This window comes from Calypte anna, chromosome 12 (genome assembly GCF_003957555.1).
Source record: "Calypte anna isolate BGI_N300 chromosome 12, bCalAnn1_v1.p, whole genome shotgun sequence".
Lineage (NCBI taxonomy): Eukaryota > Metazoa > Chordata > Aves > Apodiformes > Trochilidae > Calypte > Calypte anna.
Genome location: NC_044258.1, coordinates 16270222 through 16291008, shown reverse-complemented (window position 1 = coordinate 16291008; position 20787 = coordinate 16270222). Strand labels below are relative to the sequence as shown.

General features: G+C 40.7%; 1 protein-coding gene across 1 annotated transcript in view; it reads right to left on the bottom strand.

The window, feature by feature from the left end:
* Positions 1–20787, bottom strand: part of TAFA1 (TAFA chemokine like family member 1) — a 221437-nt gene that overhangs the window by 37023 nt on the left and 163627 nt on the right. Inside the window, exon 3 of the mRNA XM_008499633.2 lies at positions 8268–8408. Coding sequence (XP_008497855.2) covers positions 8268–8408 — 141 coding nt within the window. The remainder of the gene's footprint in view (positions 1–8267; positions 8409–20787) is intronic.

The window sequence follows — 20787 nt, the reverse complement described above, 5'->3', positions numbered from 1 at the left end:
TCATCAATTACTGCAAAGATGTGGGTGTAAGGGGACACAGCACAGATCCTAACCTGACCTCAACGTTGCTCTAAGCTCCTCTTGGCCACCGCCATGGTCCCACATATTCCCTACAGACCCCAAGCAAAGATTAATAGCTGGTGGCCATTCTGTTCATTTTCCTAAGAGTCAAACAAACCATGACCTCATTTGGGCAGCAGCTAGCCAAATGAGGTGGATCCAAACCTCTCTGGATTTTCAAAAGCCAGTTTACACCCAGCTGAAAAAAAAAAAATAAATCTGTCTGGGGGTGTCAAACACTTTCTGAATGCTCTTGGAATTCGGCGCTTGGCCCCACGCGTCTGTGCCTGGTTGTACAAGACACAGATAAACCCAGTGTTAGCTTAAAGGCACGGTGTAAAGGTTAAATCTTTTACTCCTGGGACACCACACATCCTGTACCAGCTTGGCAAACATCACTCCCACTCAGATGTAGTAACTTGTAAGGAAGCATTTTTTACCTCTGACTTGCTGGGGGCCACACAGGCAGCTACAAACTGGACTCCAAACCTTGTGGTGGCTGTGATGGACATGAGTTCATCAAACTTCTTACATTTTGCTCAATATCAGGTTTACCTTTCTGATTTTACTTTTGTGCTACCCCCCCCCACAAAGCTTCTTGGCTCTGACACACAGCTGCTCATCCCAGCCCTGTGAACTCTTTTTGGACAGGCTTTTTCCATTCTAGTTCCTGACATTTGGAAATCTCTCCAGCTTGCTGGATGGCTGCTTGTGTTGTGAGGAGCCTCCCTCAGCATCACTGGAAGCTTTTCTCCCTACATCTGCCATCTATAGATTTTCAGATAGATGGCAGAGAGCTGCTGCCCCTCTTTTTGGCTAAACCAGGCTTGATTGGTGAATGGAAAAGCTGAAAAAAACCCTTGTCTTGGTTGTTCTCTGTGCTTGGACAAGCAGCATGCCCTGTCCTTATCTTACCTGAACTCAAGGGGTTTGCCTTGCATGGTCCTACCTGTGGCTTCACCCCTGTGAAAGAATTTTCTATAATTTGGGCTCCCTTTTCCCAAATACCTCATGTCTGGTTTTCCCTGCTGTGCCTGCCACACTGATGTGGCTGCACACCCTCCGTGCCTGCATTCCCTGCATCCAATCCCCCCCACCCCTTCCCAAGCTCTTTCCAGTGCTGTGATTAACACTTAATGCTACCTATAAGAGGAGAAAACTCCTACTGTTTTTCCATTTAGCCTCTAGCAGGCTTATTGCAAGTATTTTAGAGAAAGGTTACTTTCCTCTGTATGGAGGTGAAGCAATTATAGGTTCCTGTGTATCTCCCTGCTGCTCTGTGCCCATGCTGGTCTCTCATTTCACCTTTGGGCTGCTGCTTGTGCTCTGTGCTTGGCTGAGAGGGCTCAGCTCCCTCTGTGTCAGCATTGAAACCCATCAGCTGGAGCCTGGAAAAAATGACCACCCCTCACTAGAGACAGTGCCACGACTTAGTGCTTTTTTTTTGCCCTTCCTTAAGAAAAGTAGATGTAAAAAAGAATGTAGACCCAAGAAAACGTTTTTTTCCAGGAACTGGGATTGAAGTGAGGTCTCTGCACTTCATCAAGAGGGTGGATTAGTACAGATTTTTCCTGAGCTTGATATTAAAAAGGGTGGTTGCTTTGCTAGGCCAGGAAACCACAATGTCAACTGGGGAAAGTAAACAACACAAGACCTGGGCAAGGAGATAAATTATGGCTGGGATGAAGACGTGCACACATAAACCACAGTCAGATGATCTCATTAGCTGCACATCTTCACACCAGAAAAGACATCATCATCTGTCTCTTCTCCCTAATGCCTGGTGGATGTTTGCATGCAGCACAAACAACGCAGCCCTCACGAAGAGCTGGTAATGAGGCCAGGCTTGGCAGCCTCACCCCAGCCTTTGGCTTCAGGTTGCTGTGTTCACCCTTGAAAATCCTCCTTAATCCTGAAAGATGAGTACACACTCTGAACAGCCCTCTTGGATAACTTCAGGAGGCAATCTGGGGAGCAGAGCTGCTGGGTCATTGGGTAAATGAATTACTGGCTCTTCCTCCTCACTGCCACCTTTGCTTTTGCTCCTCCTGAAATCAGGAGCTCTTAGGATCTACCTGCAATTACAAGGTGGCTGCAAGGGCATTTAAAGAAGTCACATTTCTGGACAAAATGGAAGTCTTAAAATATTTCACTACGCAGTTAGGTTTCTCTTCCTCTCTTATTTTTAATAGGGGCAGCTGATATCCTGTGAAATTTTTTTTCGAGCTTCCTAAAATGGGTGTCAGTGGGGAACTGATATATTTTTTTCCTCCTTACAAACAAAGCCATCTGAAATTCACCAAATCAAAGGTACAAGTCTCCTCCTCAGTTCCAGTGGAGCTGCAGAAGGACAGGGCTATAGATTTTCCCAGGAGTGTGGAATAATTCACCAAGCTTGCTCGTTATTCATATAGACAGTGCATTAATAACATGGGACTCTGAGATCTCTTCTTATCTAGGCCGAAGCACAGCTAGAGGGATGAGGAGCTGACTCCTTGGATTTCAAAAAGCATTTTCCCCCTTTTCTTAGGAAGAAATAAGAATTGATTGAAGTATTTTCACAGTGGAAAAAAGAAGGCTTTTTGGTGATACCCACCTAAGAGTACACATTAGATAAATGAAAACTATTGGCTTTGTGATTCGTTGAACTGTTTCACTTGATGTAAGTGCTGATAGATACAGGATTATATCTAACAAAGCATTTACTAAGGACCTGACCCAAAGTCAATAGGAGTCCTTCATTTGATTCTACTGCACTCCATCCAGAGAGAGCCAGGGTTTTCCCCCTGTTCATCCCTTAGTGGGTGTGAGCCCGGGCAACATGGGTGCTGTGGGAGGATCCAGGGGCTGAGCACCAGCTCAGGGACCCACAAGGGCGATAAGAATGCAACCCTCTTGAGTTATGGAAAGCTTGGCTCTACAATAGGTAACCTTAGCTGTACTTTAAAAAAAAATAAAAATTAGCTCATGTCAAAAGTGTGGCTGCACTCCTTGTCTGCCAAGGAGGGATGTACCAGGTGGGACCTTTGCATTTGTAGGTCCAGGGTGAGAGAAAGGAAGGCAAATGCCAGCAAAGGGAACATGAATGCTGTCCTCTGGTCGTGCTCCCACTGTTGCATGTGGAAAATAAGGATGTGAAGCACCAGATCCAGTAGCATGACTGAGGAGTCGTGACATGCTGGCCCAGAGAGGCATTAAAAGTCACAGGGGCTCCAATGGTCATTAAGCTGTGTTTTAATTTGCTAATGCTGTCCTGACAAAGTCTGATGTAGCTCACAGGGCTGCATGGTGGCTCGTGACAAATAATCCTCAGATGAAAAAAAGCTGAAGTACATACATGAACATTAGTATTTCATATGTTACAGAACAATTTTAAACTGGAGGGGGTCCAAAGCCAGTCTGGGAGAAAGGGAAATACTGGTATTAATTTAATTTTTATTGTTCTGTATGGGTGGAGTGATTCCCTTTCCTCTGACACATGACTGGTATAAACACAACAGCAGACCATGGAGAATGAAAACACCAGTCCTGCTGCCTAAGACCTAATGCTTCAAATCCTGTGATGCTTACAGGAATAATTCCAAGGGAGAGATACAGCACAGCATTTTAGCAGCACCTTCCATTTTCCTCATTGGTTTTGACCAATGCTAAAACCACCTCATTTCCTAAAAGCACTGGCTACATGTACAAGCTGCATTACAGTCTGCTAATGACTTATTTCATAAGCCAGTGCAGGTGCTTTTCTGTTAGTCTCTACTCTGTGGTCCAACAGCTTTCACAGGTAATTGTACAAGAAATATTGAGGTTGTTTGTGAAAGAGTTTTAAAAAGACTTGAAGATGATTGAAGAAGAGAGAAGTGAAAAATTCAAGCATTAAGAAAATGTGTCTGAGAGCATTGACTGCAACACAGTGAAATTCAGAATAGGTGAACAAATTATTATTAAAAGGCCTTGAATAACCCATGGACATCATCACCTACTGACTGTACAGAATGGTTCAATACCACTGTAAATGATATGGTACAAAGCACATTATTCACAATATAAAAGTGACAGCAAGAAAATAATAAATATCTTGTATTCCTATTACATTTTTATAGCAAACGTATGAAGTGTTAGGACTGAGAGAGCATATCAGATATTTTCTCTTAGTATTTACTCAGTCACCCCATGGGCTCCTTTGGCCTCTGTTCTCACTTCCTTTACACCAAGTATTTGTAACCAGTCCTGTTTGGCTCTACCCTGGGAGGAGACTGGGAAAGTAGAGTGCAAAGTAAAAGTGTGATTCTTACAGGGAATGAGAAACTTACAAATAGGAGACAGAGGGCTGGGGACCCCCTGAGCATGCTGGACACTGATTTCCTCATCAAAAGGGACCCTCTCAAGCTGCTGGAACATGAATGAAGTAAATCCATTTGGGATTTGCTCTGGAGAAGGAGTTGGGCAAATGGAGAAAATAATAACAGCTGTGACAGAGAGCTGAACAGAGTGATGCCCATGGTGTGAGCTACTGCCAAGGGGCAGGCAGGATAAATTGCAGGGGGGAAGGGAGCATGGAAAGGAAAGGAAAGGAAAGGAAAGGAAAGGAAAGGAAAGGAAAGGAAAGGAAAGGAAAGGAAAGGAAAGGAAAGGAAAGGAAAGGAAAGGAAAGGAAAGGAAAGGAAAGGAAAGGAGAAAGGAAAGGAAAGGAAAGGAAAGGAAAGGAAAGGAAAGGAAAGGAAAGGAAAGGAAAGGAAAGGAAAGGAAAGGAAAGGAAAGGAAAGGAAAGGAAAGGAAAGGAAAGGGAAACAGAGAGGGAAAGGGAAACAGAGAGGGAAAGGGAAACAGAGAGGGAAAGGGAAACAGAGAGGGAAAGGGAAACAGAGAGGGAAATGAAAAGGGGAAAGGAAAGAGAAGGGAAGGGAAAAGGAAAAGGAAAAGGAAAAGGAAAAGGAAAAGGAAAAGGAAAAGGAAAAGGAAAAGGAAAAGGAAAAGGGGGAAGGGGAAAGGAAAAGAAAAGACCTTGAAGTAGTGAAGGGAATCATGAAAGTAAATTGAGACAGAAGCAGCAAAGAAACAGAAACTGGCATTTCTGTTTCATGGCAAGATTTGGCTTTTGTTTTGCTCTCCCTGTTGCTACTAGAGAATTCACTGGTGATTGAGTTGGGTTTCAGAACAGAATGAATGGCAAGGGATAATTTATAACTTCTGAGGCTGTCACAGTATGGCCTCTCCATACTTCAATAAGTTTGCTGGACTTGGCAGGAAGTGATGCTTGGGACTACATGGCAAATTCCCACCTTCATAGCACAAACACCACACACACAGCCTCAACTTCAGCTCATTCGGGAAGAGGAGGAGGAGGATTGCATCCAGAAGTCCTACATATTATGATGCTGTTCTACCCATAATGAAATTTTGCAACAAGAAGACAAAAGGACCATTTATCATCCATGAAACTTATTAAAAAGGTTAAACTGACCCCTAAGTTTAATTGCATTCCCTCTAAAACAGAAAACAAAGGCATCTCTCCACACTGCCTCATCTCCACAGCCCAGTTGCATCTTGGAGCAATGGTTGGTAGGAGTGGAAATCAATACATTCTTTCCTCTGTAACATATGAACTCAAAGTATCAAAGCATCATCCTTAAAGAGGGGTTTTCTGATGAAATTGGAGTAAGAAATACCAAAAGCTTGATTCTGATCCCGTTAAGACATGGGCTGGAATAAACAGGGCAAGACTGAGGCTCAGCTTGTTTTATAAACTCTAAGAAATAGCCATCAGTTGGACATGGCTTGAGGCAATAATCAACCACAGATGGGGTCAAACTGCTGACATGGGATCTCCCAGTCCTCTGAAAGGTGATCAGGCTGTTCAAGTGTGAGTTCACCCATGGATTTTTTTAAGGGATCCAAGCAAGCTTTCTTAGTGACAGATTATGTCTTGAAATCATACATGGAATAAAATCCAGTGTGACATTAAATGATCTTAATCCTCTCTAAGGGTAAGGAAGGTAAAAAGTTGGACATGACCTTTTGAAATGCCTTAGTGTACAAAAGAAACAGCAAATCCCAAATCTTAGGCTGAGCTCCAGCACTGACGTCAATGGGGCTCCCATGGGAAGTTCTAGGAGTTTGCCTGAGCAAGAACACAACCACTAAATAGGCCAAAGTTTGGACTTAAAACAGGTCAGTATGGCAAAAGACACAAAGCAAAGGCTGGGATGAAACAGAGGCCAAAGAAAACGCTCCTTCTATTAATTTTTACGAGCAGCATATTGGGCTTTTGAGCCTTTTACCAACCATCTACAAAAGAACTTATGGGCTGAGTACAACAACTGAACTTGAAAGGGGAAGACATTCCTTTGTAGTTCACATTTGCTGGCTTTGAAGTCACTCTGAGTCTTACCAGTGACTTCAATGGGAGTAGATTTGCACTTTTATATTAGCCATTGTTTTATCCTTCCTCTTTTCAAAATTCCAGGCAATAACATTTCTTTTTATTGTAATCCTGACAGAGCAATTAGGCTCCAGTCCACACCTGCACCCAACTCTTTTTCTGAACAGACCACGCTTTGAGCTCCTTTCCTCTGAACAGAACTTTGAGATCTGAATTAATGGGGTCTCTCTGCTCTACCTGTTGCTTTTGTTCTTCATGACCTGCTGAAGACCATGAAATTCTTCAAGATTGCTACAGCTGATTTTTGGTTAAAACCAGCTGTAGTTTTCACCTAGGGTTTTATGAGTGTGCTTAAAAGAAAGAGAAAAGTTTCTTTTTATCAGTATAATTAATCAAGAATAGAATGTGGATTAGAGTATATTTATTCACAAGTGCCTTCATAGTGTGTTTTTAGTCAGGAGTGCAGAATTCCAGTGTAACAAGCTCTGAAATACTGCCTCACCATTTCAAAATTTGAAAGAATTTCTGAATTAATAAAACATTTTATATCTTTAATATTTGAATTGGACACGTACACACCACAAATACAGGCTGAGAAAAAATAAGGTTCACACCTCTTCAAGGCAACTTATCCTCCCTTTTTTTAATGAGGAATGTGCAAGCCTCAGAACTTTGTCTGCACAATTCCCCAGCCCCCAATCCCAACAATGCTCCTCTCTAACCTTGGGCTACAACTGGACCAGCTCCTTCTCCCTTCCTCGTGCCTTTGCAGCAGCTGATTGAGGAAAAGTACCCAGAAAAAGTCTTTTTCCCAATGCTTGCTTGTACATCTCCCTCCTCTCACCCATTTGGGGGAAACTGAGTCCCAAAGAGGAAACATTGGGTGCTTCCCAAACCTGCAGCCATGCCTCCAGCCATGGGAAGGATGAGAAGAACCCAGGGCAGAACCCACGTGGACTTTAGCCAAAGTGATCCCTGGCTCTTCAGAGCACCTTTGGGCTGGAGGAGAGGGAGGGGGTATAAAACAATGGTACCAGACATTTATCATAAAGAATAGGAAGGAATTTTATACAAGATACTCTGTTTTACAACCTGTTGCACTGAGGGATTCTGTAACACAGAGCAGCTGGCTGGGAAGGGTAACTAATGGGATTAGTAGCACTTACTCCCCAGGTTTTTATGCACTTGATACTTTGCTAAGCACTTCCAAGCCATGGCCTCTCCCTGACTGGGAGAGAGTGACAGAGAGGAATACAGGCTGTGGAAATAGACCTGATGTGAAACTCAGACACAAATAACATGGTGCTTTTCCTTCAGTAAAAAAATCCCCACGAGAAGCAACAGCACCAGTGATTTCAAAAGACAGGGGTTTTTTTCCTAGCTTTCTGTAATGCTTGATACAAGCCAAGACCACAGGATTATTTTATTTCCTTTTTTTTTTGGCATTTTCATATGGCTAATTAAATCAGAGTGAATGGCTGGTTTTGAGACACTTATGAATCAAAACTAACGTGGCACCAGGGGGTCCTGTGATCTGACTCAAGGGAGAACTTTGTCCACTTATTTCTTACAGAATCTGTTATACATCTCTTAAGTGTCTGTAATGAATGCAGTGCTCTCATTTTGGGGAGTAAACATTAATGTGACATGCACAGACCCATGCAATAAAGCAGCAGGCAAAGGGGTCCAAATGTCTCCTTATGCTTATAGATTTTTCTGCTTTGATAAATCAAAACCACAACAAAGTTCCTATGCATCATCTATAGATTTAAAGCTATTTACTGGATGGTACACAAACAGAGACAGATATACAGGAGGAGCTACTTGCCATCAACACAGGAAGGTCTGTTTCTTGTAGTCCCAGCCACTTTCCCAGGTAGACAGGAGCATTTTACTGTTTGTGATCTTTCCTCAATACGATTCTTATTACAACATCTGTGTGCTGCTATAACTTCACACGTTCCTCCTTCTGGCAGGAAAAAAAAAAAAAAAAAAAAAAAAAAAAAGGAAAAGAAAGAAAAAAAAAAAAAGAAAAAGAGAATATTGACACTCTGATTAGGAAGAGCAGCAGTGGCTAATCAAAACACCCAGGAGTGCTCCTGCCTATGTCTCTGCACAGCTTCTCTACAGCTGGGATTACACTGTTATTTTTCCCATTATCCGTGCTCCTGAATAAGCCAGGTGCTGCTGTACTTCAGTTTTAATAGGAAAATGCAGATAAATCTCCTTCCACGCTAGATATAGCTTGCCTGTCTTATATTAGAAGCTTCTCTGCTACCAGCAGAATTTTGCGCCTGAAAATGACTGCATCAAGGGCTGTGCCTGAAGAAACATCAGTAACACACCACAGTAAATGTGCAACCACTGTGTTGCCTGATTTGATGCTTGCAATATCACAGGTGTCTTCCCCCAGATATTCTCTTGTACAAGGATATAGGTTAAGGGAATACGTCTAGAAACAAGCTTTTCCTCCAATATTTGATTTTATGCCAGTCCTCAGCCCTTAGGGAATGCCAATCACAGCCTTTCTAAATTACAGGATGGTCCAACAGCACTTCCCTTTGCTACCCCACTCACTAAATTGGCAGTTTTAAGGCAGAATACATTTCCATTGTGTGCAAGATCAGCAGGCTGAATTTGTCTTCCCCCTAATTGATCTTTATGAATGTTTGCAATGGGTTTATTTGGGGGGAGAACACCATGGAGTGATGGACAGGGGAATGGTGGCTTAGAGTTCATGAATAATTGGTGTTTGAGGAGTATGGGGTGCACAGAAAGGAAGCATAAACTCTTATTTTCCCATTCACCTTAGCAGTGCAGGGCAAGGAGATGAGGCACCACAGTGGGCTAATGCACTGCCCAGGTCATTTCTTGATTCTTCATTTAAGATTGCACTGAGGTTGTTATAATCACCAAGTATTGCATAGTGCCAGTCTGCTCCCCACAGATATTTGGCTGCTTTATGAAACTGCAGCATAAATTTGGCAGGGTTTGCTTAAACATAGTGCAAAACATCACCCACAGCCTGCTAAGGAGTCTTTATAGAAAAAACATTGTAACTTTATGCCACTGAGATACTAACTGTACATTGCTTTTACTGTAGGTTAAAAAAAAATAAATTATTCCTGTCTTTGGATTTCACTCTTCTTGAAACAACTTTGAAAGCTTTCTAACACTACAGTAACCCTCTAGAGTAACCCTGCAGCCAGGTAGCAGAAAAATCAGGCTGGAAATGTTGATCCATGTCTGGCTTTGAACAAAGAAGAGGTCTGGGAGCCCAGTAGCATCTCCCTGCTCAGGACTGAGTCCTGTTGATTCCAAAAATGTGACATTTTTGCAGTGAAGCACGGGGGCAGTTGAGCAGGGAGGGATTTCCCTTGACCAGAAGTTGTTAAAGTCTTACAGTGATGTGTACCTGGTCTACCTGGATGTTGTTTTAAGTGGTACAACAACTGCCAAGTGAACAGGAGCTCCACAAAGTATGGAAATTCCATTTTCAAGCCACTGACCTTCCAGGCTGAGCCTGTGGATATCCTTGAGGATCCATGAGCTGAGGCTGTGTGGTCAGGGGGTTAAGCACCAGTGAATTTGCAAACATGAGCCAAGAGCAGCCTTGCAGTAAATATTTAACTCATCTGCAGAGAAATGCTGCTCCATGTATTAGTTATCAAGTGCATTTGGCCTGCTGACACAAGCTTTTTACAAGCCAATAGGTGCCCCAGAAGAGAGATCCTGACAGTCTGACAGTCCTGTCAGTGGCTCTTAGGTGTAAGAGGAACTGTGACAACCAGCTCAGCCCCAAATGCCTGGGCTGTTCTGTGAAGCATTTTTTCCTACAAACTCCCTGCTTCCCCATCCCAATCACATTGAAAGCAGTGAAAAGGTTCTCATTGGTTTCATTCATCTTGTGGTTATGCCCTAAGAGAAGAAAGATTTGTGATTGTATTGATTGCAACCTTAACAATAAAGATAATGTACAGAGTAATAAGCATTTCTAGTTTTAGATTGTGGAGACTGTGTGGTAAATATCTGTGAATAAGCTAACTGCTTTCTTTTCCTCATTAATTTGCTGTATGAGTACTAATAACCACATGAGCTGGTTTTGCTTATTTGTTTTATCTATTCAAAATAATGGGCTGTGGTGGATGAGCTTTATAGCACTTTTAATTGTTCTATGAAAACCCAACTTACTGCAGCAATAAGGAATTTAACTCAAAGTTGTTTAGGAGTGGAAAACATAATGGAAATGTAAAGGCAAGGAAAAACCAGTTTTTTTAACCACCAGACAGTTAAGTACATTAATTGGAGCTTTTCTCTGCACAGACTATAATGCAAATCATAATAAAAATAACAATAATAAAAAGACCCTTCCCAGTGCTGACACAGAAGAATAACTCTTTTTCACATGGAGAAAGTTCTGCATGTTACACACCTTGTTTCATGGCAAATTTGTTGTGTAGGATCAGATTTTTCTATTAAAGCATGTTTAGGCTATCAATGATTACTGGCCCCATGTACAAAATGGGGATAGAGGTACCCAGACAAATCCAAATGGAGACAGTGAGACTATGAAAGAAAAACTCATTGAAAAATCTTTTTTCTGATTAAGCTATTCACAGATAGAGATAGATATAGATATTGATATAGATATAGATATAGATGTATATATACTGGTGGGGAGAAGTCCAACTTTAATCTCTGTTTCAGCTGTTTGAATGAGAAAGCAAGTCAGAGCAAGGAGAGGAACATGTCTCAGTATTCAATTTCTGCTGAAAATTTTTTTCCTATGTTCATATGTATATGCAAAGTACCTTTTGATCTTGTGATTTTAATTTTTTATTTCCAACTTTTCTTTTTCTTTTTTTTTTTTTTTTTTTTTTTTTTTGAGAGGGTGGGGCACAAAGAAACACTGCTATACCACGACCTTAGGACTTCTGCTTCTGAGCCAGTGATTGTTTTTTTTCTAGGTACTTCTTCTAGATTATGGAAAAACCTGGTGAGACATTACAGTGCTGGGAGTCCTGAAAAAAACTGAATTAAAGTGAATTACTGACCTGATAGTCTGTGAGTGCAGCAGAAGTTTGAATCATTCTCCTAAAGAATAGAAATACCTTCTTTTGGAAGTTCATGGTCTGTTGAGCTAAGGTAGCTTCTGGCTTTGTTTCCACAATAACAGCCTCATCCAACTCATCCAAGTGAACAGAGGATTTGCCATTGATCTTAAAAGGAGAGGAAAGGGCCCTAAAACCCTCTAAGTGAGTATCTTCTGACTTTTTCATTGAGGGTTACATTTCATGAAGTGGCTGCTTTCTCCAACTTTCAAGAAGAAAAGCTTGGGTTTTTTTTTTTAATGCCCTTCTGCCCCAAGAAAATCAGGAAAAGATTAGGAAGGGAAAAGGGTCCTACAAACCAGGAATAGCTTCACTCTTCAAGAAGCTTCAGAGTGGAATGAACATGACCTAACATGGATCTTCTCCACACCAGCAGGACTTGATAGCAAGAAGAGCTGACCCTTCCTGAGGGCTTTTGTGGAGGAAATGTGATGAGTACCAAAGGAAGAGGGGCAGAATTAGCAGCTGGGAAGGATTCTGGGCTGTTGAAAAGAGCAACTATCTGTGGGATTAAAGCTCTTTTCCCAAGCCTTTCAGAAGGCTTTGTTCTGCACAGGCTTAAAATAAGAAACTGTTGAAATTACCTGTCACTGGTACTATAAAACATGGACAACTTTGATATTCCTGCAAATGGCTTAAGTCTAATTGGAGGACACTAAATTCCTGAAAACCTGTTCATTTTTTATTTCTATTACAAAGCCACCTTGAGTTTACACACTACAGAGTGAAATATTTTATCCTAAGAACCTCCTGTAGGTGGCTGTGATTTAGAATATCTAATCATCTATAGGGTCTGAGTGCACGTCTGGCAGAAGCCAAAAAGCCATTTTCTAGTCATCTCTGTTGTTTATATCCCTAGCTGGGAGGTAATAATAAGAGCATATTTTGCACTTCAAAATTATAACTCGTCTCTGTATTCTATCCAAGCCTAAATTTATCAGTAAACAACCATAAAAAAGGCAAACAGCACTACTGATTTGTGTTATACATTGTGGAAGTCATTAACTATGACTCAGGTAGCAAAACTTATACATTCTCCCTTTGACAGTGATGACAATTTAATAGTATTTGACTCCGCTGAGTTACATGGAGCATCCTGCAGCAATGAGAGAGGCTGTTTATCAAAATGATAAATATGTTTTCATTTCCTCCTTGGCTCCATGGATGTGATCAGAAGTCTAAGGCCATCAAGAATTTACTTATTCTGGCCACCAGGCAGACATTAAGCTATTCAGGACCATCTGTGCTTGAAATGAGTTCCACTTAATGGACCTTCCTAGGGCAGGTCAGCCCTAATGAATGCATGTGTGCATGATTGCATGAGCAGAGCACTGCTTAGCTGAGGCTTCTTGGGTTGTTTGGCAGAGGCACAGACTGCTGAGAGATAAGAGATGCCTTGCTTTTTGGGGTCATACATCCAGTGATTTTGGAATTCAGTTCCTCCCTTGCATTGGCTTCTATCTCATCACCAATGCACTACACAACCTGATACAGTTGAAGGTTGTTGTAAGAACTTTTTCATGTTACTGACACAGAAAAAAAATGATACCCAAGGAACTTTATAGGCCTTGCTGGTCAGCTTTTTGCCCTCTGTTACAACCTAAGCAACCTGCCAAGAGAATACGAGCAAAGGAAATCATATGGACCAATTCTATCACCACTTCCAGACAGTTCATCACAACTCTTGCTGGTTTTCCTAGCTCTGTTTATTTACACAGCCTCAGTGTTCCTCTGTTGCCCTCCTGGGTTTGGGGTCCTATACCCCAAGATGTTGTTCTCCCAAATGCTCAGGTCTATTCAGATGTTTACAAGACCTAAGAGATCAGAGAAAACTTTAAGCAGAATTGAAGTTCTTTAGACTTCAAGCAAATATTTAACAACGTGACATGACAAGACAAAATTCTTCAGTCAGCACTTGAAGACTGTCTGGAAAAGTGAAACTAATGGGTAAAAAAATATTGCACTCTTGCCACCTCATGCCTTTGCACAAACAACCTAGAGAAGGCAAAGGCAGCTCTGTGATAGCCATTTTTCCATTTGCTAAAAAGGATTCAGATTTGGAGGCTCCAGTTCGAAGAGTCTGCAGAGTGAATAAGCTTTGGAAACTTCCCAGGTGTAATTAATATATTCAGGAGCTTTAATCAAAATGTTTATGCCAGCTAATGTGCCAGAACTACAGATTATGCTGTGCTTAGGGGAAAATACTATACTTTACTTTAGGAAATAATAAGCCACTACTATGTTACTTACAAAATAACGTTTTGGTATCTGACAGGAATATGTAACAGATGGAAAAACAAAGTCCCATGCTACTCCATGAGTTGCTTCACAAGTGAACAAATAAAAGACTCCTCACAGCCACAGTGCAATTACACTCCAATTTTTGTTTTACACATCATCCACTGACTCTCTGTAGCTGCTCCAGCAGGAAAAGGCTCAAGCTTACAGGATGAATTTCTGCTCTTGGAGGCTGACAAAGGCTGCAGAGTAATCAGACAAAGCTTGGGGCTTCACTTATTTTTATAAGGTCAGGGCTAACTGCATCTCAGCTGCCAGAGAGCCATCAGCTCCAGTGAAGTCACTGAACAGTTAGATTTGGAGCTTTAAGTAGCACAAAGACACCACCAAAAAATGGATCCAAGCATTAAGTCATACCTAATTCTTTCCCTTTACAAAAGCTGATGCAAACAGATTCACAGGCTACTCATAAATGGAATTACAGCAACCATGGGAATTCCTAACTCATTGCACATGCTCCCTGAGCCATCTGGTTATATACTGGATTTTTTTAATTTTTTTTTTTTTTTTTTTTTGCCCAGTGAATCAAAATAAACTGCACTGGTCTGCTCCCTAAATTTATATTTTCATTAATATTCAGTATTTTCATTGTTCATTATGTGGGATATATATTATTTTCAGTTTGGGAAGGCTCCATGCAACTGCAGCAACAGAAGTGATTCCCGCTGCGGGTCATTAAATTTGAGGCTGAGATGTTATTTCCTCAAATGTTATTGCTATGTAAAAGTTCTGAAGACACAAGGTACCTCCTCTAAAGAAAACTCTACTTGTTTATTAAAGACTACAAAAAGTAATTCCATAAGCATGGTGGGAGAAATTTGGTTTCTTGGGGATTTATCCCTTGTAGTTCATTTCAAACTCCTATTGAGCATCTTCTGATGCCTAAGTGACTTTTAGAGTCCTACTGGAGGCCACAGCTCAGCCCATGGGCTAATCTCCTGGTGATGATGCAGTGTTCCCTGATTTCTGCATCACTGATCCAATGACCCCATTTCCAGCAAGACCAGAAATGTATTGTCTTGGTTTGTGTTGACCCATTGCACACATGGTCAGAGTCTGGAGAAGGCCTCCTGGACCAAGCAGGTGACCTAGAGATGGAAATTAATGTCAAAATTCAAAAACCAGCTTTGTTTATTTAGGGTGCTAGGAGCTCATTTTCTAAGTGTAGTTTTGATAGAAAAAGCCATTTCCATGAAACCAAACTTTTCCCCCCAGAAATCCATAACAAATATTTTTTAGAAGAAAATAACACCTTGAAAATATTTTCTTCAGCAGAGTGTTAATATTTCATTTGAATATTAATATTTTTTTTTCTCTCATTTTCATTATATTTCCCATTCAGGATAATAGGGGAAGCAGGGATATGCAAAGCTCTAATTAGCACATGGATTAGTAGTCTTTTACAATTTTCTACTAATGCTTTCTGCCATCAGCCACAGGAGGCTTTTTATCTGAGAGATTTACAGATTCTTATACTTACACCCAGGACAGACTCTGATCCTCAAGAACTGGTTTATTCACAGAAATTAAAAATAAGTATTTTTTTGCAAAGGAGAAATGGCAGGGATTCTACTCTTGAATTCACAAAGAAAACCCAGAGCACACCAGTGTATGAGATGTGGGTGGATCTAGGGCAGGCTTATGGATTTCCATATCAAACCAATATACACACCAGAGAATAGGTCTTTCTACTAAAGAGCCTTGCAAATTGATCTCCTGAGAAATTTGTGCAGGACCTTATTCTTATGCATGTTTTAAAAAGAAAAAAAAATAATGAAAAAAAAAAAATCTCTTAAAGATGAATCAAAGGAAAAATGGTCTCAGGAAAAACAAGAGAGTCTTCTAGCAGCTTCTGCCTCTGGCAAAGTGCAGCTCAGTTGGCAATGCAACAACCACCTTCAGCTGAAGTATTGGAGAAAATTTAGAAAGAAAAAAAATGTAATTTTTGAGAAAAACCTAAGTTCCATCTCAAAAAGTAATGCTGACTTTCAATGAGAGATCACACTCCTAGAGGTCTCTACCACTTACAAATAGGATTTCTTGGCCTACCTGATATAGACCTAGTAAGGCTGAGCATCAAATCTGGAAAGATCTTTTTAAAAGATGTATCTAGTTACTTGGCTGCTTTGGAAAATTTAGTATTTGATTTGCCAAAGAGGATTAAAACCAAGAAAACCAACCAAACAAAAAAAATCTGGCAAAAATATGTCTGCATTGAAGCAGTGCTCCTCCTATGAGTTAAACTGCAGGCAGCAGTATGAAAGTAGAGATTAAAAAGACCTACTATGCTATTCTGCTCATTGCTTTGCAGCTGCACAGTTCTTCCCCAGAATGAGTTTTCTAGGTAACAAAGCTGTGGGGAAATGAACATTTCTTCTGTGGAACAGAAATAAACATTCCCAATGTTGGCATCTCTAGCTCCTTGCCAGAGCACACTGAAAATCTACCATAGAATTAGGCCTGAAAATAAGTTAGCAATAAAATTTGAGTGAACCACAGAATATTGTTTATGGAGCCTCAGAATATTGCTCTTTTGAATATTGCCAGCAAAAGGCAATCCAAAGTATGGCTGCTAAATGAGTCTTAGAAAAAACCAATGAAAGAAAGGCAGGATAACTCTCTTATCAGATGGAATAACTAGGCTGGTAAGAAATATGTGATTTAGGCACAGCTGCTGGTGAGAAATGAATATTAAAATGTGCATGGGAAGTAGTTACTATGAAAAGATTTAGAAATTATTCTATGTCAACCATGCAAGCAGTGCTTGGTCCTGCACCTTGATGTCTCCAGATCTCTAAAAGTCCCTAATCCTTTTATTAAATTCTTTTACTGTTCCTTAAACTGGGAAACTAGATTTCTAGTCCCAACCTCAAAAGAGACCCAAAATTTCTTACTAAACTCATAACACATCCTTATGTGAAAATATGTGCAAATCTGTAGTGGAACAAAGCAATCAGACGCCTCTGATTACCGAGAAGTGGGTGTGAGCCGGTATCAAATCCACCTGTGCCCAATCAGGGCAGGCCCCCTATTGAGCATGTGCAAGACCAGGGGGCCAATAAAAGGTGAAACTCACGCCCACAGACTAGCTCACTCTTGGGTTAGACGAGAGAGACTGGTAGCTCTCAGAGCACTGTATTACCTTCATTGCACCACTAGCGCTCATCACCTCCAAGGTGAGACTCTCGTGGCGCAGCTGGTTAAGACCCAGTACTGCAATGCCAAAGAGCCCCGGGTTTGAGACTCCACAGAGAGCCTCACCTTGGAGGCAATGACCGCTTTTATTGGCCCCCTGGTCTTGCACATGCTCAATAGGGGGCCTGCCCTGATTGGGCACAGGTGGATTTGATACCGGCTCACACCCACTTCTCGGTAATCAGAGGCAGCTGATTGCTTTGTTCCACTACAAAAATCTACTGCTTCTAGGACTTCCATTAAATATTCATAAATAAATCTACTGATTACAAAGAAGACCTGAAATAACCAACTTTAAAATCCAGGCTTTCAGGCAAGACAAATTGATGGCAGGATCTTAAAACTCTTGTGGAAAAGCAGAACAATGCTGCTCTATCCAGTTTGTCTTTTGATATGATTGCTGCAGATAAATTCATCCCCAGATAATTTCATCCAAAAGGTGATTAGCCTATGGAGAGCCCATGATGTGTTTACTGAGGAGAGTAACATAGTTTATGGTAATGCCCTTGTCATGTTTTATAAATGTGGGAGGTGGATTTTATGAAGTAGTTAGATAAGGGGTGGTGAAAGTAATGTGATCCATAAAGAATGCACAGTGATGAAGAGCTAGAACTGCAGAGATGCTACAGACAGCCTGATACAGAGAATTATACCCAGTGCAGAAGCTGCATTAATCTCCCAAAGAATGGCAATAAATAAAATAACAAGGAGGAGCAGGACCAAAAGAACTTGGCCAGTCTATAAAACTGAGATGTGAGGGTGGGATCAAAGTGAAGATGTTCTGAATGGGATCTCTTCCAGAGATGAATTGCCTTGTTATAGTGACAGTAACATTTTTTTTGTCAATGGGGTGGCCCACGTGTTACAAAATTCATGAAAAGGAAAACAAAGAGCAGGAGTTACAGCACATGTAATGGAAATGTCAGTGCAGAGGTACTGGGTACCACAAGCAGCAGCACTAAATTCTCCCTCTGCTGCAGCTAAGCAACGTCTGGCAAGCATCTCTCAGCCATTTCTCTGTGGACAAGTGTCCCCATCATCCCACCCCATGTATTCCTGGAGTCATTCACACCATGACCATCAGCAGCTGGTCCTACATTTGAGCAGAAAACTATTCCTTTGCCAGGAACTGAGTGGGAGAATGGGAGAGAAGGACAGAGGATGGGACCAAAGACACAGCAGCAATCAGGTTTTTTTTGCATGGTGAGCTTTTTACACTGCATACATTACCATAGCAGAAGATCCTAGTAGTTTCCAGCCTAAGGAATTTATAGCACACTTGTTACTGAACCTGATTTAGCTTCAAGCACAGCCAAACACTTCAGTAAATGTTACAGCCTGGATACATGAATTTTCAGACAACTGCACTGTGGTTTTAAATTAACGAGCTAAAAGGAATTCTCTCTTAAAACAATCTATTTCACCCACCCCTAACCATGATTAAACTGGTTTACTACTGGTCAAGACCAAGCTACATCTGAGGAAGAGGGAGGGAAGGAGGGGATAACAAGAGATTCAGACTTTGTTGTTATCCAAATTCATCTCTTCACTACGGCCACCTCTAGGGAAGTCCTTATGGAAGGGTGGTTGCCTCCTCCTCACCAAGTTTTCATCTTTATTTTGCCACAGTGACTTTCATCTTAAACAAAACAAATCTGAATCTGAATTTCTCTTTTTTGCAAACTACTTTAAACATTCCCCAAGTCTCCTTTCCTTTACATTTTTCCCCCCAGTCACTATCCCGAGCTTTTTTTTTATTTTTTGCAGGAGTCTCTATAGTTTGATTCCTCTCTCATCACTTTGATCTGCTCTGTCTTTCCACTCCAGCTCTCAGCACACAATTCCAATGATTTATTCTCATTCCCCTCATTCTCTACACTATTTTTTTTTTTTTTTTTTTTTTTTGGTAACTGCATTGAGCATTTCTTTCTTTGATAATTCCTTTCTCTTGAAGCAACACAACACAGTACTTACTACCTCCTAATAATTGATCATCTGGCTCCTGTTCAGACTGGTGCTGCTTCTTTGAATACCTCTGCAATTCACCTTACAATGTGAATAAAAAGGGCTGCACACTTGAGTGGAAATACATGAAGTCTAGTGAGCGAATAATTTCCTACTTTGAAAGCACCGTGTGATATATTACAGCACTGGCTTGAAAATTAATATTAATTTATTTTTTATTAGTTAAGCAGTAGCAATGTGCAGAGAGCTCTGCAGTTAGCAGAACAAAAGAGGGCAGGCTGAAAATGCATTTATTTTTCTCTCTGCTGTTTACCCTTGGTAACGATCAGTATTCATCCAGAAACTATTTCTGAGAATATGGAGTAGGCTTTTTTAAATTAAAAGTTGCTCTCTAAAAGATGTTTGGTTTGGGGGTTGATTTCTTTTTCCTAACTAAAACCTTTTTGGTGAAAAAAATTAACACTTCATTGGAAACATCCATAAGTTTCAATTTAAGATAAAATACTAATCTCTTGGGGGGGTTATAATTTATATAAATCAGGTACTTCCAGCTAATTAGTTCCAGTTTCTTTTTTACATAATACTGGAGCCAAGAAACCTTATGATGTGCTATTATCCTCAGCAAAACTGGGAAATCAGCTTGGAAGCTGAAGCCTTCTCTGAAGACAAAGATTGAAATCAGAAACTACCTGAACTGTGTCTTTTATGACCGTGAAGAAACCACTCTAGAAATTTCAACTTTTATTCCCAAATAAACCAAACAACATTTCAAGGCAATCAACCCACAGAACAAAAAAAAGAAAAAAAAATAGGTGTTCAGCTGTAGGGGACCCCCACCAAAGAACCTACCCCAGTGCTCCGAACCCCCAGCTTTTCCAGTCTCCAAAGATTTGGATCATGCTTAATATAAACTGGCATCTCATTATATATTAAAAGCTAAATCAATAAAAAAAAAAGGGGGGAAATGCCTGCAACTAGAAATAGGGCACCTCTGCCAACTCTTACTAATGAAGTGTTGGAAATTAGAAGCAGAAGAGGTCATCTTGCCCACTCCTTTCCTGATATCAAAATGGTTCCCCCTGCACACTCCTGAGCATCTTTCTCAATTTAATTTCACATTATTTAAGCAATTGGGTTTCTGCTGGTGCAACAGAGGATCTTCTGAAGGCACCATTCTAGCATTTAATGTGATCAACCATTGGGCTGAACAGCAAAAAAAAATGTTCTGTGTTTCCTTTTGTTCAGTTTTCTCATTAACCCTAATTGTAATGCTGTGACCAACTGCACACAGCTATTCCCTATTCTATGTTTACAGATGTCAGATACATTTTAGATGGTCATCACATCTCCCATCATCATTATCACCACTTAAGCCAAGCTGTGCATTTGCTCCTTCTCTTCATCTTTCTTCACAAGTCTGCCTTCACCACCTTAATTATGTCTGCAACTCCTCTCAGCATCACTGACATCACTCTGATGTTTCTGAGATTCTGCTATATAACAATGAAATTATTATTAACAGTGATAAAAGTTCTATGCTCTTAACTTGATAAGTATTATTATCTCCAGCTAAGAGAGGAAATCTGCCCTATTTTCCCAACCCAGCATTTATCTCTGCTCTCCTTTTCAGTACTGTTAACTAAAACATAGAGAATCAATGGGAGTTAATCAAGTTCCAAAAATATTTGAGCATCAGTGTATAAATTATTAGATACACAGATATCTAATACTCCTTAGCCACAGAGGCACTATGGAGATTGACAACAAATGAAAAACAAA